The sequence below is a fragment of the Mesoplodon densirostris genome, chromosome 5 (genome assembly GCF_025265405.1).
Source record: "Mesoplodon densirostris isolate mMesDen1 chromosome 5, mMesDen1 primary haplotype, whole genome shotgun sequence".
Classification (NCBI taxonomy): Eukaryota; Metazoa; Chordata; class Mammalia; order Artiodactyla; family Ziphiidae; genus Mesoplodon; species Mesoplodon densirostris.
Window position 1 is genome coordinate 107388779 of NC_082665.1, and position 27216 is coordinate 107415994.

Consider the following 27216-nt stretch of genomic DNA (forward strand, 5'->3'; position numbering starts at 1 on the left):
CCTGGTGGCGCAGTGGTTGAGAGTCCGCCTGCCGATGCAGGGGACACGGGTTCGTGCCCCAGTCCGGGAAGATCCCACGTGCCGCGGAGCGGCTGGGCCCGTGAGCCATGGCCGCTGGCCTGCGCGTCCGGAGCCTGTGCTCCACAACGGGAGAGGCCACAGCAGTGAGAGGCCTGTGTACCGCAAAAAAAAAAAAAACCATAGAAGCAGCAATGGCCAAATCAAAGCACTGAGACACCTGCAGAAAGATGCTGAGCACGTGTATATGTTGGGGGGAGGTCCACGTGCAGCACAGAATGGGGAGGGAGGGAGAAGCCTGGTGGTGTCTGGGTGAGGGAGGCGTCTTCTTGGTCACGGACAGGAAGGGGGCACCCTCTGCTCTCCTCCCCACTCACTATCGGCCTCCTGGCTCAGCCTCCATGGCCCCTGAGGGTGGGAAGGGCTACAGGAGGGTGCAACGCAGGAAAAGGGCCAAGAGTATGAGCTCCACGGCCAAGGTGACAGTGCAAACATGACTCCGATTTACTTACAAGCTGTGCCACTCTGAACAAAAATGTTTTCTTTCTTGAGCCCTTTTCCTGATTTGTGAAGTGAGGATGCTGAAGTCTCTCCTTCAGAGGGCTGCTGTGAGGAACACTCAGAGAAAGCAGGAAGGCAGCTGTTGAGCTATCATTATTAATATAAACAATTGTATTATTTCTATTACTGATAAGCAAATTTGTTTAGCACTCCCCATGAGGTTATTCAATAAAGGCCAACCCCAAAGCTGTTCTTTTCTTGGTGTGAATATAAAAATTAAGCTCCTGGACCTGCCATGCCGAGGCTTGGACCCTCAGCCTTGGTGACCTAGTGACTGCACCCCCGAGGCTCAGCAGGGCAGCGGCCTCCCTGGATCCAACTTGCAGTCAGAACTGTCTTACATGGAATGTGTGAACCGAACACATAGCTTGTAGCATTGTGTGAAATAAATACCGTTTGTGGGGGAATGTAATTTTTATTTGTATAAACCTAATGCAGCCAACAAAAAAGTTCTTATTATAAATAAAGGGTTCTGGGAATTATCATCAGTGGTGACCGTGAGTGTACAGTATGCATAATAATAATTACCTGCACTAAGGATTTGTAAAATTTAAATGGAATAATGATGTAAAACACTGATTTCTCAGCACAAAGTAAGCACTGGATATAAATGTTTCACATTTTGCAAATGGGGGCTTTTGTTTTTGTTTCGTTAGGCTCACACTGTGTTATTATTTAAATCAGACAGAACTTCTCTAAAGTGGGGTGGAGAGGGAGGATATTCCAAAATTCAAAATATCGTATTTGTGCTGGTAAAAAAGAAAAAAAATCACATTTATTTTACAAGGTAGTATTTTCCTAAAGTATTATACAGAGAGGAAAGTTGAGCTGTTTGTAGGAAAACAGAATATAATTTTAGGAAATTACACACAGATCAACATTGTGCTTAAAACTTTAAAACAGACAGGTTTTAAAAAAATCACACAGTGAGTATTACAGGGTACGAACAGCCTTAAAAGTACACGTGAACACGATGTTATGGAAGTTCAGCATTAAAGCTGCTACTGATGATTTGCTTTCAGACTTGTTCAGACTATTAAGAGAGCACTGCTTCAGCCTTAACAGAAAGAACTCAAAGCACAAACAGAAACGCAGCCCTTTCCCAATACAGTCAACTTTCAATTATCCGTGACAACGAAAGGGAGCACTGACATAAGAAATTTTCTGAAGATAAATCATTCCAAACTTAGTTTTGAGAAGTGCCCCTGTACTTATGTTTGGATGTGAGAAGCACTGACATCCCTGGAATTGACAGCACTGAGTAAAGTGCGGAAACGCCCACTTCTTTCTCCCCACCTCAACGGGAGGAGACACAATCGCACACGACAGAAAAGCCCAAAATACAACTGGCCTCCTTAATGTGCTCACACCTCCTCTGGAGAGGGGGAGAGGGAAGCAGGAAAGAAAACCCACGGAAACTTCGTTTTCCTCATGTAAAAATCCAAAACATGTCAACAAAATTTTGCAAACAAGATGGAATAATCAAGTGTTGACTGTATAAATATTATTTTAACTTGTGCTTTTTTTTTCTTGCCTAGAAGTATTTATACCACCAAAATTATCTGGATATTTTGACAGCTTTCTAAATTATCTGGTTGCATACTATTGCCCAAGTAGAGAAATTTGCATAAAAGGAGTTTATGATCGCCCCAAAAGAACTTTGATGTTTCAAATAGGCCAGGAAGTAGAGATTAAGACATAAAACCACCACTCCCAAGATAAAATCAAATCCTAGATCAAATCCAAAAAGTACCTCAGGAAAACAACTTCATGGTTTTGTTCTGGTTTTGGTGATTTTATTTTCTGTTTCATTTTGTACTGTATTACCTTGAACTACAGGTCTTCCCCTTCCAGGAAAGCATCTGTTTTTCTTCAGGGTTTTCCTCAAATTTGCATTTCAGATCTTGAAAATACCTATATTTGATTGTAAAGCTTCACTTGTTAATGTACCAAACAGTTATAACGACAAAAGCATTTTAATTGCTTTGTCATTTCTCAGAAAAGTCATGAACACGTGTGAAACTTGAAAATTCTAAAAGAAATCTTGGTTAGATAAGAAAGCTAAATTCCACACAGCACTTATTTTGTATGTTCTACCTAACAGTTTTTACGCCAACTTTCAAAAAGTGGGAATGGTGCCAGTTTTTGATAAAAGCCCAAGAAAGCAGTTTTTCCACCCACACAGCCCAACTCTTTGCCCTAAGTGAGCAAAGGTCCAAATGATAAAGCTTTCATATCTCTCAATGTACAAGTATTAATCAAAAACCTATTTAACATGGCTGTGTTCTATGTCTATAGTACACACTGCAGTCTAAACATTTTCTAAAAGTGCCTATAAATATGCTTATACAAATGAGCAATACAGTATCAGGATTACAGAGAAATTCTTTCATATAATACAGAACAGAATAGGCCTAGAATTTAAGTTGAAACTACGTATTTTTATATCCTTATCAGTTGTTTTTGTAATGCAAGCATTAGAGAAACAATTCTGGTTCAATCATATATGATTTTCAGATAATTATTAACAGTGCTAGGACAAAAAAAAGAGAATTCTTGTTTGTGCTTATTTAGAAAAGGCTATTTTGAGATCCAGGAGCATCTGATATTTAGAATCCTGTGGAACATCTCCAGTTCTATAAAATAGAAGTGAATCTTAGTTTTTAATTATAAAGAGTTTGTGCAAATATTTAAAGTGATTATCAACTAGTCTTAAATCCAAAAATTCCATTAAAATCATGGCTAATCTGAATGGCAGTTCAGTTTAAACAGGAACATAGGCAAAAGTCATAGATATTACCATATAAAGTGCCCAACCCTGACACAGCCAGCCTCAGAAACGTGGCCCTGTGCCCATGGATTCCCATGGCTCTCGAGACCTGGTGGTCGACTCCAATTAGATTAACAGATGGAGGAGAGAACTGATGGGAATGGTGCAAAGAAAGAGAGCCTCGTGTTCCCGCCGGGGTTGCAACAAGCCCACCCAGAGTTAGGTGAAGACAGGACCCTGGCGTCACCCTGGCTGCAGCTGGCCACTCAATCCTGGGCAGTGCTGAGAGCCCAGGGCAGGGCTCAACAGCTGTCTGTCCCTAAGCCCTCTCCGTACACCCTCCTCCGCCACCCTCTCCTGGGCCCCGCTGTACCTGGAGCTCTGCTCACCACCTCTTGGTTTGACTTGTTGAGTCTTTACGTTTCAATAAGCGGGAACTTTATGCTGGCTGCATTCTCATCTAGCACAGAAAGTGTTAACAAACACTGCTTTCAAAGGAATATGCGCACTCTGCTTTCTAAACCCTATGGCTGCTTGGGGCACCTAAAGCTAACAAACTCTTCTAGCCAGTCACATGAACTACACATACAACTAGGAAAGCAGGTTCTGCCTGGAGTGATTTGTGAAAGATGCCAAGTGGAGGCTTCAGGGAAGGACACAACAGGCCTCTTCTTATTTCTTAAAATACAAACTAATGTGACACAGAAGATATGTCATGAGATGATGCCATGAGAGTGCGCTCATGGATAGGGTGTAGGAAGTATTTCTCTAGCTCCAACTTTGACAGTTCTGGTTTCACGTGGGCCATGTTTTAAATTTCCTGGATTCTTAACTATGCCTCACAGACGGTATATTTGGAGAAACAGCAGGTAACTGACTCACACAAGAATACCAGTTACAAATGGAGATTAGGAGCAGAATTCTGAAGAGGGCTAAATAAGAAAGAATCATTTACTATTTTATGTGTGCAGGAAAAGAGAATATTTACAACAGCCCGTGAATATTACTGTTGTAAAGTGAATGAATATTACAAAATATTTTCTCCTGACTTAGCGAACTATTTCAACTGTTTTTGCATTGGCATAAAAAATCCATGCATCATACTGAATTCTAATCCAGTTCTCACCTAAGCCATCCTAATGCTTCACACAACCAAATGAAGCAGAATTAATCAAACCTATTAGATTCATTCCTAATCCCTAAAGGACTGCTGTCTTTAGCACTTCCATGCTAACTAAAACTATGACTGATTTTTTTTCTTAAGACATCAGATGTGGCTGCCTCCTAAATACCTATATAACTCCTAAAAGTTTCCCCCAGATTTGAAGAACAATTTTAAAAAGCAGGGATATGTTGGCGAACCCACCCAAGAGGCCAGTTCAAATGGTACAACATCCCCAGCTAGCCCAGGCCAAGTACAGCTCTCCCTTCCCCGGGTTCCCAGGGCACTCTGGGTCCCATCACCTGCATGTGTTACCTCGCCTACTGGACTGTGGTCCCTTCCTGCTGGGAGTCAGGCCTTATTCACTCTGTATCCCTGAAGAGCGTAGGCACTCAGCTAAAGCTGGACTGAGCCTGAAACAGAAGGTGGAATCTCTTCTGAAGTGAGGTCTAGCTCAGCCCCAGATAACGGAGGGATGTGCAGACACTGGCCATAACTAGGGGCTGAGCTGGCCTCCAGTAACCTCCCAGAAGTAAGCCAGGACAGCACTGGCCCAGCCCCAGCGCAGGCGGTGGGGAGACAGGGAAAGGGACAGAATGGCATCAACCAGTGCACACCTTGAGGGGAGGTGAACCACTTTCCACACGGGACTAGCAGAGTAGGGGTGCTTATCAGCACGCCAAAAGCAACGCCAAAGAGTTGTTCTGCGAAGAACTGGCTATTTATAAAACAGTATCTCCTTCACTCTGGGTAGCTCCTCAACCTGATCCGTGATGCTCTGTGATCATCACTTCATCACATCATTGCTTTCAAAGTTCCCAGTGAAATTAAGGCTGGGTCACAATTCATGACACCAGATGCTACATAAAAAGGAAGTCAAGATACAAAAGAAAACCATTTATAAGAAAAAAATGTCTTGATTATAAGACTAATTTAAAAGTGAAGCTAAATCAGCAGACCACTGAACTGGTATGGTTGTTAGAGAGGGGTAGAAAACATCGACTGCATTGGAAAAAGGATCCATCAGACCAAAGTACAAAAGCTCAGCATGGATCAGAGCACGTGGCTTCCTGCCTGGACGCTCACACGGTGGTTTCTATTGTTTCGATCACTTCCAGATCAGACTGCGAAGGGGAGAGAAGGGTGCACTCGTCTGGTTCCCAGCTGCTCTCTGGACTGTAATCTTCCTCTGAACTCAGTTCTGCTCCTTCTTCTGTGTCCTCATCACACGACTCCACATAGTGAGCCCCGATCGCATTGATCCCAGAGTCCTCAGAACTTGAGGGAGAAGAGCAGTGATCTATTTTTGGCATATTGCTCTCTTTTGATATTAAGGCATCGTGTGCAGAGACCTCCTCGGGGCTAATTTTGTGGGAATGTGGCGCCGGCTGCTTCTGCACGTAACACATCTTCCCATTAATACATTTAACCTGATAGTTGTCAATAAAGAGGTCTGAGATCATACAGTACCTTGGTGAATCAGGGGGGAGGGGAGGCTGGAAGACAGATGCGAATTTCAAAAAGTGTTCAGCGAGGGAGACTGAGATCTGAATGGTGTTTGTGGGTTCCCAAGGCTTCGCGGGAATCTCAGTGCTTGGAAGCTGTTCCACAGGGGTCATCGGTTGATACACGTATTTGCCTGCGGGGAACACAAAAAGGCAGCTGAAATCTAAGAGTACTACACACACTACATTAAGGTAGCCATAATGGTTTCGCTCTGAGGACTCAAAATGTTTTTAAAAATATTTCAATAACATCTCAGAAGAAACTAATAATAGAATCGTTCAGAATTGTTATAATCAATTAAAAATACGACACGGTACCATAACATCATGGTGTTTTCATCTAAGAAACTCAACACACTTTACAAATCTTAATTTATATTTGAGTCTCTTTAATGCCTCTGGAATAGGTGGGTGGATACTATCATCCTTATTTTTCAGACAACTTGAAATGATTTACCCATCATACTAAAGAATGTCCATATTATAGTATGGTAAAAACATACTGTAAAATAGTATAATATACCATAAAATTATAATTCCATTTTTATCTTTAATAATTATATGCTAATATAGACATTTAAAATTTATCATCAGGATTATGACAGGACTTTCACTCTTCAGGTTTCTATGTTTTAATCAGAATACACATACACACACACATTTAATAGGTAATGGCCTATAGCATTGTCCTGGTCACCCTCAGTGGCCAGGGTCAGGTGCAGGGTGTGACATGATCTCTTTCAAGACCCAAAGCTCATCAGTGGCCAAAGCAGGAGATGTTCTCCCTGACACCAATTCCACAAGCACAACCTTAGCCAAGCAGAAGCATAGGCACAGGCAGATGCAAGGGGGTGACCTGCCAGATGTTTCTAGAAAACCAAGAAGCTTATCCCCAAACCTTCCCTCTGCCTAAGTGTTTCTCACAGAGTTTATGTGGAAGTGAAACCTAACTGGATCTGTTCCTCCTGCATCTCTTTGCTCATGCTCTTTTTCTTCACTCAACAGTTAACAAAGCCTCCCATGTACCAAGTGCTAAGAAAACAGATAGAGATGACAATTGCCCAGTCTGTAAGCCTAAAATGATTTAAAAATAGAAATCTGGGGGAAAAAAAAAACAACTACAAGTCCCAGAGACAGAAGCCACAAATGTAGGCCCCATCTTGGGTTTATTCCTAACGTAGCTGATTTATCAATCAGTCCATACAGTATCTTCTGCACATATTTATGACACTGTTTTTAACCTCAATGCTATCGCCATTTCAGACCAGATAATCCTTTGTCGAGGGGCTGTCCTATGCACTGTAGGATGTTTAGCAGCATCCTTGGCCTCTACCCACTAGATGCCAGCAGAACCTCCTCCCCAGGCTGACAATCAAAACATCTCCAGATGTTGTCACATACACCTGGAGGCAAAATCGCCCTCGCTGAGAACCACTGATTTATGACCCCCTCGTGAGCATCTCTTTACAGGCAAATCACCCACTATGCTCTGCAAATGGGAATTTGTTTTAGTTCTTAGTCAGATCGGAAATTCTAGGATAGGGATCACATTTGTAAGGAAAACTACCTTAGATTTTTTAAATAAGTTCATTAAGCCATGGACGAATAGCAATTTTAGATCAGAAATGTGAACAGCAAACTGTGCCACAGATAGTGCAACATCTGATCTATTAAGATCAATCAAGCCTGCCTGTATTTTTTACCTCTGTTTCTTGACTCCCGTACAAAAAAGTAGGCTTAGATGCCACAATTTCTTTGTAACTAAATTACTCTAAAAATACAGTCAGCTTCATTCTGGAGTAAGGGAATTCCCCTGGCAGTCCAGCGTTAGAATTCCACACTCTCATTGCCAAGGGCCCGGGTTCAATCCCTGGTCTGGGAACTAAAAGATCCCACATGCCACGCGGCACGGCTAAAAAAAAAAAAAAAAAAAAAAAAATCATTCTGGAGTAAAATTGTTAAGCCTTTGGGGTCCCAGGTCTGCTTCCAAGCCTGGACATATTTCACACAAACCTTACGGTCTAACAAAAATACAAGCAAGAATTCTCATGCCTTCCTGGGAAATTATTTAAAATATATTGGGTTGGCCAAAAAGTTGGTTCAGTTTTAAGTAAAAATAAAAGACATTTTTCATTTTCACAAAGAACTTTATTGAACAACATATTCACTAACCGATCAGACTTTCTGGCCAACCCAATACCAGCTATCTTCAATTCTGTTATCTGTAAAGGAAGGGATTACTCCTTGTCAGGCAAAGTTCAAGTCAGGCAAGTTCTCACAGTTTGGTAGGAACTCTGCATCCAAGCAGAGGGGCAAAAAAGGCAGACTTTCAAGCCTCCCCTCTGATCTGTCAGCCCCAGGATTAGAGAAAGATGAGCCTGGGCAGGGGACAGAAAAGGGACTGGGAGAATTTAGGGGACTACTCCCTTCTGTCCACAGAGTGGTGAACAAAACATCTGGAACGGAGGTTTGGTCTTTTCTCTGCTTGGGTGGTAGACTGGTGGTTACTGAGATCAGGAGGCTATGGATGGCAGGCGCTCATGAAATGCTTGTCGCAGATGCTGATTAAGCTCATTCTGGCCCAAGTAACTTATGGTTTAGTTACCCACTGGTCCCTTCTCAGGAACCATAAGAGGTTCTTGAGACCCAGAGGGATCAGGGCTTTATCTAGTCCAAAGGTGGAGAGGATCCTGCAGCCTGACTTTGGGCCTTCTCTGACCAGCCTCTCCTACTCTCACCTAACCCCCCTTGCTGCACCCACCTCCTTACCCACCTTTGTGCTTCTTCATAATTTGCTTTTTCTCTCCTTCTCAGTTGTTCTACCTCTTACTTTCCTCTCTCCTCCAAAGCACCATTTTTCTTTCTTGAAGTGTGGTAAAAGTAAGAGAAATGCAGCTTGGAGAGAAAGGTATGCTGCATTCCAGATTACATTTTCTTCTACCAGTCACACCTATTAAACATGCTATTCAGAGCTAGAGTGACAGCCTGTTATCTGGTGATACTGAGATACAGATGCAAAGAGGAAGGCAGGGAAGAGAAAAGTAATAAAGATGGCCAGATGAGAAACACATTTTAGTAAACATCTTTTAAATATCAATGATTATATAATACTATATTGTTTGATTTGCTCATAAACATATAAATTATAAAACAAACTTATATCAAGGATTTAGTTTTGTAAAGAGTCCAGAATGGGGACTTCCCTGGGGGCACAGTGGTTAAGAATCCGCCTGCCAATGCAGGGGACACGGGTTACAGCATCATAAGAAGTTACTGGCTTATCCTGTACTTCCCCTGCCCCAGTCCAGGAATCAGCCATTTCTCCAAGGAGCCCTAGCTCCTTTCTTACGAACTTACACATTCTTAAGCTTATTCTCAAAATACTCCTGTGAAGTAGAATCTTAGTTTGCTAATGACTCGTTCAGCCACTCACAAAATTCATCCATACGGAAGTGAAGACTACACCTCATTACACTACTTAACACCCATTTTAAAAAATAATATAAAAATTAAAAATAAACTTCATAAACGCATTAATTTATATGGAATCTTTTTCAAGGGAGCTCAAATCACATTCTCAATAATGAAACTGACTAATCACAATAGGTTTTTGTGATCAATAAGTGAAAAATAAATTTCATATATTCATGTTTCTTTTCAGGAAAGCTGGTTCGACACTTCAAGTGGTGAACTAAAGGCCAATCAAAACCACTAAGTAAGTAACTTACACTATTCTTTTAAAGTCTTGGTTCATAATTTTTCTGATCGTTCTTCCCCAATGGTGTTTAGCAACAATATGTAGTACATACTGGTTTTTTGTTTTTGTTTTTTAACATCTTTATTGGAGTATAATTGCTTTACAATGGTGTGTTAGTTTCTTCTTTATAACCAAAGTGAATCAGCTATACGCATACATATATCCCCATATCCCCTCCCTCTTGCGTCTCCCTCCCACCCTCCCTATCCCACCCCTCTAGGTGGTCACAAAGCACCGAGCTGATCTCCCTGTGCTATGTGGCTGCTTCCCACTAGCTATCTATTTTACATTGGTAGTGTACATATGTCCATGCCACTCTCTCACTTCATCCCAGCTTACCCTTCCCCCTCCCCCGTCCTCAAGTCCATTCTCTAGTAGGTCTGTGCAGACCTACATACTGTTTTCACCATGCCTCAATGAGACACTAAAACAGATTTTTGTTTTTATCCTGGTGGAAAGAAGAGAGGGACAGAGGGAGAGAGGGGACACTTAATTACTTTCTCAAGCTCATGTAATAAGGCAGAGTTCAGTTCTAGAGCCCAAGCCCTGTGACATCCTATGTTCGTTCTTCATGAGAGTACTCATTACTTAATTAATAAGATTTACCTAATGCTCTTATTAGTTTACACTGTCATTCTCTGCTATTAACTTCAGCTAATATTTCCAATCTGTAGCACAGTTGTACATAAATAGTAGATACATTCCCTAGTAGGAGTTTCTTTCTTTTGTTTGTAGAGCACAAAGGGAAGGCGGGTGGGGACAAAGGTAGAAAATGATTTATGTGGCCCCTGAAGCTACTGTATGTACTTTGTTAAACTAGTTTTTAGGGTCAGTTGTGCATTTTCATTTTTAAAAAAGATCCTCTGGAGGGGAATGAGCTTTTTGCTTTTACAGATAGTTTTATGACTGTTAAATGTGTGTCCCCTTGACACATGGACTACACTGCTCTCAGGGAATGTAAAGTTATTTTAAAATTAGCCTAAGTAAAATATAATTAAAAAGGTAAATCTACTGAAAAAAACTGAGTGGCCTAAGGGAAACTGCATGCACAGTTCAGTTCTTTGATTTTATATAGTGAATCACAAGTATGCTTATTTTAGTCCCAAGGGCATTCATTATATTGAATATTAAATATTCTTATTCAGCTATTTCTGCAATGTACATTATTTACTTAGTTGAGTAGCATATCACAAACTAAAAGCAAAAGAACCTAACATTTATTATCACCAATATTTTCTGTGGCCTTACCCTCTACCACCCTGCTCCACGGACAGTAATATACCAATATTTTTGTACTTCAATCTATGAGAACAATAAAGTTCATACACTGCTCAATACACTGAAGTCCCCAATCAGAAATGTATGCAAGATCCTAATTTCTTCATTTTTCAAATCGTGTAACCTTTAGTGAGGAGGAACATATTAATGTAAAGCAAAACCCTAGTGAGACACAGCCCCAGAGCATGGTTTATTTACTCAGTTAACAAATACTTATTGACTATTAACCATGTTTATACCACTAAATCAGATGCTGTGGGGAAATAAAAAGTACAATGTCTGGTCATGCTTCAAGGAGCTTCTAGTCAAACTGCAGGGAGAAGATAAAAAATAAAGTAAAAATAAAACCCCAGTCAAGCAAAACTGTAAGTATACAAGGGCGTTCACCGAGCAGCGGAATAGGATTCCAGGCTTCACTGAAGGACTGTACCTGGCTGTTAAAAGACACACACCTGTGGAGTAGCAAGCGGAACTGCTCCAGGCCAGTTCCAGAGCCAGAATGTGTCAGCAGGCATGTGGGGTTCACAGAGTTGACCAAGAGAGCAAAGGAGGATGAAGTTTGCGAGGAAGACAGAGGCTGGACGGGGCTCAGAATGCAAGGCCAAAGTGTTCCTGTTTTGCTAACAATGGGGAACCACTGCAGATTACTGAGGAGGCAAGTAATAACAATAAAAGAGGGATTTCAGAGAATTTAGTCTGGTAAAGATGTGCAGAGGGACTGGAAAGAGAAGAGATGGGGTTAAGGGGAGGCTATTACAGGGTTTCAAGCATGACATTCTGATCGGACTCAAGTCACCTGGCTCAGTAGAGGAAGGAACACAAGAGACATTCCCAGGAAGGTGGCAGATCCTGGGGGTTCAAGGCAAGGACTGGGGCTACGTACTGGCTGTCCGACCTTTATCAAATTAACAGTCCCATGCTTTCCATTTCCTCAGGGTAAAGTGCTCAGTGCTCTCTATCTTTTAAAGCACTGACTCAATGCCTGGCACACTGTATAATTCTATTATTGGTGTTGCTTATAGAAGACAGGAGCTGCCTGCAGGTCTCCAAGCCCCTCTAGAGGCTTCCCAGCTTTGCCTTTCTACTCACTTCCATTTCTATCTGCTCCTCTCATAGGATGGGCACAGATAAAGCTGGTCTAAAGCACAAATCAGACTTCGACAATCAAGCTACCACCCTCTCCCAGTTGGTTTTACACTCAGATCTGGAGTTAAGTCAGACTGGCAAGAGGGGGAATGGAGGAGGTGGAGGAAGTACCACAGAGCAGCCTGTGCAGGGCAGGAGCCCTCACCAGCAGACCTCTACAGTCTGCACTGCTCTGGGCCACAATTTTGACACCCTGAAGTAGGGCAGCCAGTATAGTGAGGCCTGCCTTAAAAATCACATTTCTAAAAGTGCCATAAACCAACGAGAGAGAGAAGCTGCTCACCACATTTACCACGTTAGAGTAGCCAGTGTGAAGAGAGACATGATGAAGCCTCTATCCTTTTTTAAACCATGTTTATTCCTACCTGAAGCCAAGTCTTCTGGTTTGAGGGACAAATACATGTTAAAAAAAATTTGTGTGTTTTAATAAGTAACTACCACTGAAAAACTAGGGGTAAAGAGAAGTGTAAAATGCATCCCTCTTACGATCCAATTTGGGTCACACAAACATCTGTAAGCACCACAAGAAGAAAGAGAAGTATTAAGTTGAGGGGTATACACTATATAAGGTGCAGGAACCCAGAAAAAGTGAGGGCTGCAAGGGCTAAGAAGAGGCTCCCAAGAAACGAATATAAACTTAAGAAGAGCTAGGACCTGGACAAAAGAAAGTAAAGTGGCAGGCTTTGTGCAAAATCCAGAGGTGGAAGTAGTGTGGGCTGTCTCAGGGGCAGTGGGGTAAACAGCCTTACTGGAACAGAGGGTCTCCTGCCACAAAATCAGTCTCGTCACAGATAATCTAGAAAGAGAGCAAAACCCTTCCCTTGCCTAAGGAGACTGGATACCATAAGAGCCACTCTGCTGAATAAACTGGCACAATGGAACTCCTTGAACTTGTAGACACAGACAGTTGCAGTTGGGAAAGAGCCCCTTGTAGGGCCAGAGAGTTCGGAAACATCCAATAGGTAAGTCTGGCTAAAACAGGCCATAGTAAAAAAGGGGAAAAAAAAAAAGGCAGAGAATGAGAACTCTCTTAGGCTTTCCAGTTCCTTTTAGGGGGCCAAATAAGGGTTTCATGGAGCGAACATCTCTACCTCTTTATCCTTAATCTCAGAAGTCCTACTTATCCAGCGGGAGCTGTTCTGTAGAGTTGGTTTTAATACAGTAATTGGTTAGAAAAGGGATGGCTGAGGGAGTCTTCTAAGGATGGTTCACTGAGGATGAGATGAAGCATGAAAAACCATATGTTGAGAAAGAAAAGGATGGGTGCTGACAGAGCACACAGAGACTCAACCACTATGTATTAAGTAACTGCACTTTGCAGTACAGGAAAACATTGGGAGAGAAGCCTGATGGAGGGAAAGAGGAATAAGTGAAAAGTGGCTGACTATGGATCACTGCAAGGTAAGAAAAGCTGTATGAGTACCACCCCTTTTTTGTCTGAAGATGGATGACGATGATGATAGTCATTACCTTTGATTTCTTTATAAGAAGCCTTGACCTTATTGGCATTTTATTAAACCATCTCAGCCTCCTACCTTCCTCTGCATAAATCAATAGTGGATGGGCTGAGTTACCAGGCTAGCCAACAGATTTCTAAAACTTCAATTAGAAAAAATTTGAGAACAAAGAAACTCCCTATGGGAGGGAGCACAAGTGGAGACGAAGAACATGAAGACTCTGGCGCACTTTTCTGCCATTCCCCTAACACACAGCTGTGTAGTTCTACAGATCCCAAAGAAGTTGTTAGCAGCCATTAATCCAGTGGACAGATAATCGTGACCGTCTAAAACTAAGGGAAGTAGTACAAGACATCTGTCACATTCATCTATTGATCTGGGAATAAAAAGTTCAGAAAATTCCCAAGAAAAGGATGCTAATCAGTCAACCTGATCTAAGAAAATTAAGATCTTAAACCATCTGTGCTTTTCACAGGGGCTCAGTAGATATTTACTGAATATAAAACAATACTTTTTTTTTGTTAAAGGTTATTTTTGTAAGGAACATGTCTGTGTTTAGTCAAGAACCTCATTTTTAAATTTATACAAACCAGTATGGCATTCTGGATCTTTATTTTTTTATTAATCAGTCACAACAATAATAAAACTCATTCTAAGTATCAATGAGATATAATTTAAAATCAAATTATTAACATTTATTTACAAAAATTTATATTTCCCAATAGAATGAAAGAAAATATATTCACCATGTTTTTTCTTTAATCAGTTGTTATAATTACCTCTCATTTCTCTTGGACCTGTGATTAGGCCAGCCAATTTTAAAATCAGTGCCACTGGGGAAATCAGAGTTAGGGGTAAGAACTTACAAATTTACTACTTACAGCTAAATAGCATCTCTACTTAACTATTCATTTAACTACTCTAGAATGGGGACAAGGAGGCTCAGATGATGGCACCAAAACTCAACTTGAAGATCTGTTCCTAGACTACCCCTCCTCATCATAATAGCTGGGTTGTAAAATATATGGAGAAAGTCACTTCACAGTTGACACTAAGCTGTAAAGAGGAAACAGGGGCCCAGATTATTATGAGATTATAAATGTGCTAGTATCAACTAATGCCTCTCAACTCCAAATTTTCCTTTCAATATATGTTCAGCCACAGTGAACAGAATTCCTTAAAACATTTTTCTTCTACACTGAGCAAGATGCTAAATTTCTCAGTAGAGAGCACTAGAGGGACACTACAGGAGGAAGGGGCTCTCATGTTTGCTGCACACAGGCTGGGGTGGGGGAGAATGAAATCTGCTGGAGGTCTGCCCCAACCGTGAACCCAGAATGTACGATTCCTTGGCAACCTTGTGGTTTTGGCCTGGCCTGGTGATAGCCTTCCCATGGCCCTCTCCACATGCAAACCAGCGTTCTGAAGGCCTTCTGCCTACATCATTCCCTCCTGCCTACCCAAGCCTATGCCACCTTTGCATACCCACACCCTTAACTGCTCATTGCCCATGCCTTCCTAGCACTCCAAAGGGCTGCTTCCTGCTTGCCCAGCAAATTCAAACCAGTACAGCTGGGCTTCCCTGGTGGCGCAGTGGTTGAGAGTCTGCCTGCTGATGCAGGGGACACGGGTTCGTGCCCCAGTCCGAGAAGATCCCACATGCCGCAGAGCGGCTAGGCCCGTGAGCCATGACCACTGAGCCTGCGCATCTGCAGCCTGTGCTCCACAACAGGAGAGGCCACAACAGTGAGAGGCCCGCGTACCGCAAAAACAAACAAACAAACAAACAAACAAACAAAACAAAAACAAAAAACAGTACAGCCTGGGCAAAGAGGCAAGCTTCTCTGCTATTCTGTGGGCTGAACTACACTTTTTCCAACAAGTTTTGAACCCCAGTCTTGGGGAGGCGGAATTCCTTGCACCTTTGTCCTTCCTGGGTATATATACTCCCTCAGCTCAAAGGAAACACACAGTTTCCTTATAACTTTTGGTCACTTATTTCTTAGAGTTTAACAATTCTTTGTTTGTTTGTTTATTTATTTATTTACTTATTTTCCCTGCATTGGGTCTTTGTTGCTGCACACGGGCTTTCTCTAGTTGCAGAGAGCGGGGACTACTCTTCCATTGCGGTGTGAGGGTTTCTCATTGTGGTAGCTTCTCTTGTTGCAGAGCACACGCTCTAGGAACGTGGGCTTCCGTAGTTGCAGTACACAGGTTCAGCAGCTGTGGCTCGTGGGCTCCAGAGCGCAGGCTCAGTAATTGTGGCACACGGGCTAAGCTGCTCCACAGCATGTGGGGTCTTCCAAGAACAGGGCTCGAAACCGTGTCCCCTGCATTGGCAGGTGGATTCTTAACCACTGCACCACCAGGAAAGTCCAACAATTCCTTATATTAAACTTCCCCTGTGTAATCTGCTACATGGCTTCCATCTCCTGATTGGATGTAAATTGATTCAATGACCAAGGTCAAAGTGTGGGATTTTCTGTAGGACAGGGGTCCCGAACTCCCGGGCCGCAGGAGGAGGTGAGTGGCTGGCAAGCAAGCGAAGCTTCATCTGCCACTCCTCATGGCTCGCATTACCGCCTGAACCATCGCTCGCATTACTGCCTGAACCTTCCCTCCCACCCCCATCCATGGAAAAATAGTCTTCCACAAAACCGGTCCCTGGTGCCAAAAAGGTTGGGGACCGCTGCTGTAGGTGGTACTGCCTGATCTGTCTACTGAGAATGCTTTAATATAAGTACTATATTAAAAAATTAAGTAGTTTATATATTTGGAGCCTAGACTAAGACATTAAATCTTATGTATTAAAATATTAATCCTTTAGATGTTTAAAACTGGACAAACTGATAAACAATTAAGTTTAATATTAACAGAGAACAATTTTAGAAGAATGCATTCTAAAACTTATTTTTAAAAGAACATTGTTTGAGGGAGACCTGCAAGATGGTGGAGGAGTAAGACGTGGAGATCACCTTCCTCCCCACAAATGAATCAAAAATACATCAACATGTGAAACTCCTACAGAACGCCTACTGAACACCGGCAGAAGACCTCAGACTTCCCAAAAGGCAAGAAACTCCCCACGTACCTGGGTAGGGCAAAAGAAAAAAGAAAAAGCAGAGACAAAAGAATAGGGACGGGACCTGCACCTCTGGGAGGGAGCTGTGAAGGAGGAAAAGTTTCCACACACTAGGAAGCCCCTTCACTGGCAGAGATGGGGGTGGCAGCAGGGAAGCTCTGGAGGCACAGAGGAGAGCAGAGTAACAGGGGTGCAGACGGCAAAGCAGAGAGATTCCCACATAGAGGATCGGTGCTGACAGCACTCACCAGCCTGAGAGGCTTGTCTGTTCACCCACCGGGACGGGTCGGGGCTGGGAGCTGAGACTGGGGCTTTGGAGGTTAGACCCCAGGGAAAGGACTGGGGTTGGCTGCATGAACACAGCCTGAAGGGGGCTAGTGCACCACAGCTAGCCAGGAGGGAGTCCAGGGAAAAGTCTGGACCTGCCTAAGAGGCAATAGACCATTGTTTCGGGGTGCGTGAGGAGAGGGGATTCAGAGCACCACCTAAACAAGCTCCAGAGACAGGCGCAAGCCGTGCCTATCAGCTCAGACCCCAGAGACAGGCATGAAACGCTAAAGGTGCTGCTGCGGCCACCGTGAACCCTGTGTGCAAGCACAGGTGACTACCTACACACCCCTCCAGGGAGCCTGTGCAGCCTGCCACTGTCAGGGTCCCAAGATCCAGGGACAACTTCCCGGGAGAACACACAGCACGCCTCAGGCTGGTGCAATGTCATGCCAGCCTCTGCCACTGCAGGCTCACCCCGCATTCCAGTTATGACTACCGTACCCCTCCCTCTCCCTGGCCTGAGTGAGCCAGACCCCCTAATCAGCCGCTGCTTTAACCCCGTCCTGTCTGGGCAGGGCACAGATGCCTGAGGGCGACCTACATGCAGAGGCGGGGCTAAAACCAAAGCTGAACCCCAGGAGCTGTGCAAAAAAAAAAGAAGAGAAAGGGAAATTTCTCTGTGCAGCCTGAGGAGCAGCAGATTAAATCCCCACAATCAACTTGAGGAACGCCGCATCTGTGGAATAACTGAATAGACAACGAATCTTCCCAAAATTGAGGTGGTGGACTTTGGGAGCAACTGCAGACTTGGGGTTTGCTTTCCGCATCTGATTTGTTTCTGATTTTTTATGTTTATCTTAGTTTACTTTTTAGTGCTTGTTATCATTGGTGGATTCATTTTTTACAATTTTTTTTCTTTTTTCTCTTTTTGTGATTGTGTATGTGTATGTTTCTTTGTGTGATTTTGTCTGCTTAAGGTCTGCTTTTACCATTTGTCCTAGGGTTTTTTTTTTTGTTTTTTTTTTTGTTTTTTTATTAGTTTCTGCTTTATAACAAAGTGAATCAGTCATACATATACATCTGTTCCCACATCCCCTTGTCCTAGGGTTTTGACTGTTCTTTTTTCTTTCTTTTTCTTGTTGTTTGTTTGCTTGTTTTCTTTTTATGGTGTGTGTGTGTGTTTCTTTGTGTGATTTTTGTCTGTTTAGTCTTGCTTTTACCATTTGGTTTGGGGTCCTATCTGTTCGTTTTTTTGTTTTGTTGGGTTTTTTTCTTCCTTTTCTTCCAAGCCGTATGGCTCGCAGGGTCTTGGTGCTCCGGCCGGGTGTCAAGCCTGAGCCTCTGAGGTGACAGAGCCGAGTCCAGGACATTGGACCACCAGAGACCTCCTGGCTCCACGTAATATCAATCGGCAAGAGCTCTCCCAGAGATCTCTGTCTCAACGCTAAGACCCAGCTCCACCCAGCGGCCAGCAAGCTGCAGGGCTGGATGCCCCATTCCAAACAACTAGCAAGACAGGAACACAACCCCACCCATTAGCAGAGAGGCTGCCTAAAGTATTACTAAGTTCCCAGACATCCTAAAACACACTACCAGAAGCAGCCCTGCCCACCAGAAGGACAAGATCCATGCCCAACCCCCAGAACACAGGCACCAGTCCCCTCCACAAGAAAGCCTACAAAAGCCACTGAACCAATCTCATCCACTAGAGGCAGACACCAAAAACAACGGGAAATACGAACCTGCAGCCTGCAAACAGGAGACCCCAAACACAGTAAGATAAGCAAAATGAGAAGACAGAAAAACACACAGCAGATGAAAGAGCAAGATAAAAACCCACCAGACTTAACAAATGAAGAGGAAATAGGCAGTCTAACTGAAAAAGCATGATAAAAACCCACCAGACTTAACAAATGAAGAGGAAATAGGCAGTCTACCTGAAAAAGCATTCAGAATAATGACAGTAAAGATGATCCAAAATCTTGGAAACAGAATGGAGAAAATACAAGAAACGTTTATCAAAGACCTAAAAGAACTAAAGAACAAACAAACAATGATGAACACCACAATAAATGAAATTAAAAATTCTCTAGAAGAAGTCAATAGTGGAACAACTGAGGCAGAAGAATGGATAAGTGACCTGTAAGATAAAATACTGGAAATAACTGTCACAGAGCAGAATAAAGAAAAAAGAATGAAAAGAATTGAGGATGGTCTCAGAGACCTTTGGGACAACATTAAACGCACCAACATTCGAATAATAGGGGTCCCAGAAGAAGAAGAGAAAGAGAAAGGGGCTGAGAAAGTATTTGAAGAGATTATAAGTTGAAAACTTCCCTAGTATGGGAAAGGAAATAGTCAGTCAAGTCCAGGAAGTGCAGAGAGTCCCACACAGGATAAACCCAAGGAGAAAAACGCCAAGACACATAGTAATCAAACTATCAAAAATTAAGTACAAAGAAAAAATACTAAAAGCAGCAAGGGAAAAGCAACAGATAACATACAACAGAATCCCCATAAGTTTAACAGCTGATCTTTCAGCAGAAACTGTGTAAGCCACAAGGGAGTGGCATGGTATACTTAAAGTGATGAAAGGGAAAAACCTACAACCAAGATTACCCAGCAAGGATATCATTCAGATGTGATGGAGAAATTAAAATCTTTTCAGAAAAGCAAAAGTTAAGAGAATTCAGCACCACCAAACCAGCTGTACAACAAATGCTAAAGGAACACAAGAGAAGGAAAAGACCTACAAAAACAAATGCAAAACAATTCAGAAAATGGTAATAGGAACATACATACTGATAACTACCTTAAATGTAAATGGATTAAATGGTCCAACCAAAAGACACCAACTGGCTGAATGGATACAAAACTAAGACGCATATATACGCTGTCTACAAGAGACCCACTTCAGACCTAGGGACACATACAGACTGCAAGAGAGAGGATGGAAAAAGGTATACCATGCAAATGGAAATCAAAAGAAAGCTAGAGGGCTTCCCTGGTGGCGCAGTGGTTGGGAGTCCGCCTGTTGATGCAGGGGACGCGGGTTCGTGCCCCGGTCCGGGAGGGTCCCACGTGCCACAGAGCCGCTGGGCCCGTGGGCCGTGGCCGCTGGGCCTGCTGGTCCGGAGCCTGTGCACCGCAACGGCAGGGGCTGCGAGGGTGAGGGGCCCGCGTACTGCAAAAAAAAAAAAAAAAAAAAAAACAACAACAACAAAAAAGAAAGCTAGAGTAGCAATACTCATATCAGACAAAATAGACTTTAAAATAAAGACTATTACAAGAGACAAAGAAGGACTCTACATAATGATCAATGGATCAATCCAAGAGAGATATAACAATTGTAAATATTTATGCATCCAGGCTTCCCTGGTGGCACTGTGGTTAAGAATCTGCCTGCCAATGCAGGAGACATGGGTTCAACACCTGGTCAGGGAAGATCCCACATGCCAGGAAGCAACTAAGCCCATGCAAGACAACTACTGAGCCTGCACTCTAGAGCTCGCAAGCCACAAGTACTGAGCCCACGTGCCACAACTACTGAAGCCTTTGAGCCTAGAGCCCATGCTCTGCAATAAGAGAAACCACCGCAAAGAGAAGCCAGCTCACCGCAATGAAGAGTAGCCCCCGCTTGCCGCAATTAAAGAAAGGCCCAGGGCTTCCCTGGTGGCGCAGTGGTTGAGAGTCCACCTGACGATGCAGGGGACACAGGTTCATACCCCGGGCCAGGAAGATCCCACATGCCGCGGAGAGGCTAGGCCCGTGAGCCGTGGCCGCTGAGCCTGTGCATCCAGAGCCTGTGCTCCGCAATGGGAGAGGCCACAACAGTGAGAGGTCCGTGTACCGCAAAAAAAAAAAAAAAAAAAAAAGGCCCGTGCACAGCAACGAAGACCCAATGCAGCCAAAAATAAATAATCTTTATGCACTCAACATAGGAGCACCTCAATACTGCAGCCATGAAAGGGGAAATCAACAGTAACACAATAATAGTAGGGGACTTTAACACCCCACTTTCACTAATGGACACATCATCCAAAATGAAAATAAACACGGAGGGACTTCACTGGTGGTGCAGTGGTGGTGCAGTGGTTGAGAATCTGTCTGCGAATGCAGGGGACAAGTATTCAAGCATGGGCTGGGAAGACCCCACATGCTGTGGAGCAACTAAGCCTGTATGCCACAACTACTGAGCCTGTGATCTAGAGCCTGCAAGCCAAAACTATTAAGCACGTGTGCCGCAACTACTGAAACCCATGAGCCTAGAGCCCATGCTCCGCAACAAGAGAAGCCACAGCAATGAGAAGCCCATGCACCACAATGAAGAGTAGCCCCCGTTCACTGCCACTAGAGAAAACCAGTGCACAGCAACAAAGACCCAAGGCAGCCGTAAATAAATAAAGTAATTAATTAAGGAAACACAAGCTTTAAATGACACATTAGACCAGATGGACTTGATATTTATAGGACATTCCATCCAAAAACAACAGAATACACTTTCTTCTCAAGTGCTCATGGAACATTCTCCAGGATAGTTCATATCTTGCGTCACAAATCAAGGCTTGGTAAATTTAAGAAAACTGAAATCGTATCAAGTATCTTTTCGGATCACAATGCTATGACACTAGATTTCAATTACAGAAAAAAAACTGTAAAAATAACAAAACACATGGAGGCTGAACAATACACTACTAAATAAACAAGAGGTCACTGAAGAAATCAAAGAGAAAATCAGAAAGTACCTAGAAACAAATGACAATGAAAACAAGACGACACAAAACCTATGGGATGCAGCAAAAGCAGTTCTAAGAGGCAAGTTTATAACAATACAATCCTACCTCAAGAAACAGAAAAATCTGAAATAAACAACATAACCTTACACCTACAGCAATTAGAGAAAGAAAAAGAACAAAAACAAAAAAACCCAAAGTTAGCAGAAGGAAAGAAATCATAAAGATCAGATCAGAAATAAATGAAAAAGAAATGAAGGAAATGATAGCAAAGATCAATAAAACTAAAAGCTGGTTCTTTGAGAAGATAAACAAAATTGATAAACCATTAGCCAGACTTATCAAGAAAAAAAGGGAGAAGACTCAAATCAACAGAATTAGAAATGAAAAATGAAAAGTAACAACTGATACTGCAGAAATACAAAGGATCATGAGAGATTACTACAAACAACTATATGCCAATAAAATGGACAACCTGGAAAAAATGGACGAATTCTTAGAAAAGTATAACCTTCTGAGACTGAACCAGGAAGAAAGAGAAATAGTGAACAGACCAATCACAAGCACTGAAATTGAAACTGTGATTTAAAATCTTCCAACAAACAAAAGCCCAGGACCAGATGGCTTCACAGGTGAATTCTATAAAAACATTTACAGAAGAGCTAACACCTATCCTTCTCAAACCCTTCCAAAATACAGCAGAGGGAGGAACACTCCCAAACTCACACTATTAGGCCATCATCACCCTGATAACAAAGCCAGACAAAGATGTCACAAAAAAAGAAAACTACAAGCCAACATCACTGATGAACATACACACGAAAATCCTCAACAAAATACTAGCAAACAGAATCCAACAGCACGTTAAAAGGATCATACACCATAATCAAATGGGGTTTTTCCCAGGAATGCTAGGATTCTTCAATATATGCAAATCAATCAATGTGATACACCATACTAACAAACTGAAGTATAAAAACCATATGATAATCTCAATAGATGCAGAAAAAGCTTTTGACAAAATTCAACACCCATTTATGATAAAAATCCTCCAGAAAGTAGGCACAGAGTGAACCTACCTCAACATAATAAAGGCCATATATAACAAACCCACAGCCAACATCGTTCTCAACAATAAAAAACTGAAACCATTTCCTCCAAGATCAGGAACAAGACAAGGTTGCCCACTCCACCGCTTTTATTCAACGTAGTTTTGGAAGTTTTAGCCACAGCAATCAGAGAAGAAAAAGAAATAAAAGGATCCCAAATAAGAAAGGAAACAGTAAAATTGTCACTGTTTGCAGATGACATGACACTATACATAGAGAATCCTAAAGATGCTACCAGAAAACTACTAGAGCTAATCAGTAAAGTTGGTAAAGCAGCAGGATACAAAATTAAGGCACAGAAATCTCTTGCATTCCTATACACTAACGATGAAAAATCTGAAAGAGAAATTAAGGAAACACTCCCGTTTACCACTGCAACAAAAAGAATAAAATACCTAGGAATAAACCTACCTACGGAGACAAAAGACCTGTATGCAGAAAACTATAAGACACTGATGAAAGAAATTAAAGACAATACAAACAGATGGAGAGGTATACCATGTTCCTGGACTGGAAGACTCAACATTGTGAAAATGACTATACTACCCAAAGCAATCTACAGAGTCAATGCAATCCTGATCAAATTACCAACGGCATTTTTCACAGAACTAGAACAAATAAATTTCTGATTTGTTCAGAAACACAAAAGACCCCAGACTGCCAAAGCAAACATGAGAAAGAGGAATGCAGCTGGAGGAATCAGGCTCCCTGACTTCAGACTATACTGCAAAGCTACAGTAATCAAGACAGTATGGCACTGGCACAAAAATAACTATAGATCTGTGGAACAGGATTGAAAGCCCAGAGATAATCCCACAAACATATGGTCACCGTATCTTTGATAAAGAAGGCAAGACTATACAATGGAGAAAAGACAGCCTCTTCAATAAGTTGTGCTGGGAAAACTGGACAGCTACATAGAAAAGAATGAAATTACAACACTTCCTAACACCATACACAAAAATAAACTCAAAATGGATTGAAGACCTAAATGTAAGACCAGACACTATAAAACTCTTAGAGGAAAACATAGGCAGAACACTCTATGACATAAATCACAGCAAGATCCTTTTTGACCCACCTCCTAGAGAAATAAAAATAAAAACAAAAATAAACAAATGGGACCTAATGAAACTTAAAAGCTTTTGCACAGCAAGGGAAAACATAAACAAGACAAAAAGACAACCCTCAGAATGGGAGAAAGTATTTGCAAATGAAGCAACTGACAAAGGATTAATCTCCTAAATATACAAGCAGCTCATGCAGCTCAACAGCAAAAAAACAAACAACCCAATCCAAAAATGGGCAGAAGACCTAAACAGATATTTCTCCAAGAAGATATACAGGGCTTCCCTGTTGGCGCAGTGGTTGAGAGTCCGCCTGCCGATACAGGGGACACGGGTTCGTGCCCTGGTCCGGGAAGATCCCACATGCCGCAAAGCGGCTAGGCCCATGAGCCATGGCCACTGAGCCTGCGCGTCCAGAGCCTGTGCTCTGCAACAGGAGAGGTCACAATAGTGAGAAGCCCGCATACCGCCAAAAAAAAAAAAGAAGATATACAGATTGCCAACAAACACATAAAAGAATGCTCAACATCACTAATCATTAGAGAAATGCAAATAAAAAACACAATGAGGTATCACCTAACACCAGTCAGAATGACCATCATTAAAAAATCTACAAACAATAAATGCTGGAGACCGTGTAGAGAAAAGGGAACCCTGCTGCATTGTTGGTGGGAATGTAAATTGATACAGCCAGTATGGAGAACAGTATGGAGGTCCCTTAAAAAACTAAAAATAGAATAACCATATGACCCAGCAATCCCACTACTGGGCATACACCCTGAGAAAACCATAATTCAAAAAGAGATATGTATCACAGTGTTCACTGCAGCACTATTCACAATAGTCAGGACATGGAAGCAACCTAAATGTCCATCGACAGATGAATGGATAAAGAAGATGTGGCACATATATACAATGGAATATTACTCAGCCATAAAAGGAAATGAAATTGAGTTATTTGTAGTGAGGTGGATGGACATAGAGTCTGTCATACAGAGTGAAGTCAGTCAGAAAAAGAAAAACAAATACCATATGCTAACACATATATATATGGAATCTAAAAAAAAAATGGTTCTGATGAACCTAGGGGCAGGACAGGAATAAAGACACAGACATAGAAAATGAACTTGAGTACACGGGGAGGGGGAAGGGTAAGCTGGGACGAACTGAGAGAGAGTAGCACTGACATATATACACTACCAAATGTAAAATGGATGGCTAGTGGGAAGCAGCTGCATAGCACAGGGAGATCAGTTCGGTGCTTTGTGACCTCCTAGAGGGGTGGGATAGGGAGGGTGGGAGGGACACGCAAGAGGGAGGGGATATGGGAATATATGTATACATATAGCTGATTCACTTTGTTATATAGCAGAAACTAACACAACATTGTAAAGCAATTATACTCCAAAAAAGATGTTAAAAAATGACAAAAAACATTGTTACTTGAATATTTCTATATCAGTAATTAATGTCAAATATAACTAAGATAAAGAGAGCTTACTGAATGCCCTTTAGTATCCTCCTCCAATGGAATGACATATAAAACTACTGAACTAAAAGTTCTTCCCCTAAAAAACAAGCTGGAAAAAAAAATTCTGAACCAGCTTTCACAATAGACCAAGATATGTTAAACTTAATTCCATATTGAAAAAATTCAAGGTAGGTTGGGAGTAACATTCAGTAGCTTTATGAATGAGAGCAGACCATCGTGGCTGGCAAAGTACAGTAGAGGTCTTTTCCCTAGAGCCTGGAATACAACTGCCTACGAAGAGGACAAGAGAGGCAAGGAGGAAGTAGCCCTCCCTGTAAAGCGTGTGGTTCTTTTTGGAGCATGTAGGAGCAGCATGTAAAGTAAACCTACCCATTCAGCACTGTGATTAGCACTATGCGAGCTTTATAGCTATTTGCCCACATATGTGTGGTAATTTATGACTAGAACAGTTGCCTGTATGGTTTTAGCTTTCTGATACAACAATGAGATTTGGTAATATGATAATGCAGATTTTCAAGGCTGAATAACGTTTCTCTGGGTTTGATGAGTTTTTGAAGTTATCACTTTAATTTACAAGGAAAAAAAGGTACCAGTAGCAAAAATATATCCCCTGCAGAGAAACAAAGCCACAGGTCTTTGGGGGCTAGGCTGTGCCTAAAAAACACTCCCAGACACCAGCCTTACAGCAAGGATGAAGCATATCCAGGTGCAGTTGTTGTTATCTGCCTGGGCTAATCTAAGCAAATAAAACCATCCTAGGAATTGTCTGTGCAGATGGCTGGCTCAAAGAGATCCCCAGCTGTTCCCACCACAGGCATACCAATTATGGAATTTTTTTAAAATGTTGCTAATAAACAACCAAATAGGATTTCTGTGAATCCTTTACAGACGATGAAACTAAAATGTCAGGTGAGATCTTCTTGATGGTTTCAAACAAACAGATTAATGAAGCTTTTATTCCTTCTGTCTGGAATAAAAACAGGCCACATTCTATTCAAAGCAAGTATCTCCAAGTGTTCACTGATTAATGCCAATAATTCAGAAAATGTGTAGTGTTCCCATAAAACCTCAAAGGATTACAAAATGATGTGATAAAGGAAGAAAGTATTTTCCTTTACAGTAAACATTTTTATGAACCCACACAGGAAAAAAAAAGATGTATTCATATACTATACTGCACAAGAACACTTATTACAAAACTACTCATTTTACAGCTTGGTGGATGTGATGGTTAACTGTATGTGTCAACTTGGAGGGAGTTTTGGATGAGACTAACATTTAAATTGCTGGACTTTGGGTAAAGCAGATAGTCCTCCATAATGTGGATGGGCCTCAGCAAGTCAGCTGGAAGCCCCTGTAGAGCAAAAAGACCAGCCTCCCTGACGAGAGGGAAAGTAGACTATCTTTGGACTTCATCTGCAACACTGGCTCTCCTGGGTCTCCAACCTGCCAGCCCACACTGTAGATTTTGGACTCACTATTCCCCATAATTGTGCGAGTCAATTCCTTATAATAAATCTCTTCTTATGTGTACAAACATCCCATTGGCTCTGTTTCTCAGGAGAACCCTGAATAATACAGTGGGACTAATATTACCTGCAATGGTGATAAGATACTGCCAGGGCAATATAATCTGTCAAACTTTAACATCCAGTAATGGGGAAAAAAATGTATCCAACTCTTTAGTCTAGTGCCTTTCTTCCTTGATAAGACCACCCCCAAAGGAGATCTTCTACCTCATCTTCAACTGTCCCTCAGGCCAGCTGGTGAGAAGCAGCACTGTGAAGTCACAATCTTTGTTCTTCTAAG

At 42.1% G+C, this 27216-nt stretch overlaps 1 protein-coding gene across 5 annotated transcripts in view; it reads right to left on the reverse strand.

Annotated features, from left to right (window-relative positions):
• Positions 1 to 571: 571 nt before the first annotated feature.
• C5H3orf70 (chromosome 5 C3orf70 homolog) overlaps positions 572 to 27216 on the reverse strand; it is a 115698-nt gene continuing 89053 nt past the window's right edge. The window contains exons 2-3 of one of the 5 annotated variants that reach the window (XR_009532598.1): positions 2407 to 6150; positions 572 to 624 (exon numbers count right to left, since the gene is read on the reverse strand). Coding sequence is in view for 1 of the 5 variants with exons in the window: in XM_060099248.1 (XP_059955231.1) it covers positions 5594 to 6150 (557 nt within the window). In the remaining 4 variants the exon portion in view is untranslated. Of the gene's footprint in view, positions 667 to 1396; positions 6151 to 27216 lie in introns of those variants that run through there. The other 4 variants (XR_009532597.1, XR_009532596.1, XR_009532595.1 and 1 more) reach the window with 4 other exon arrangements.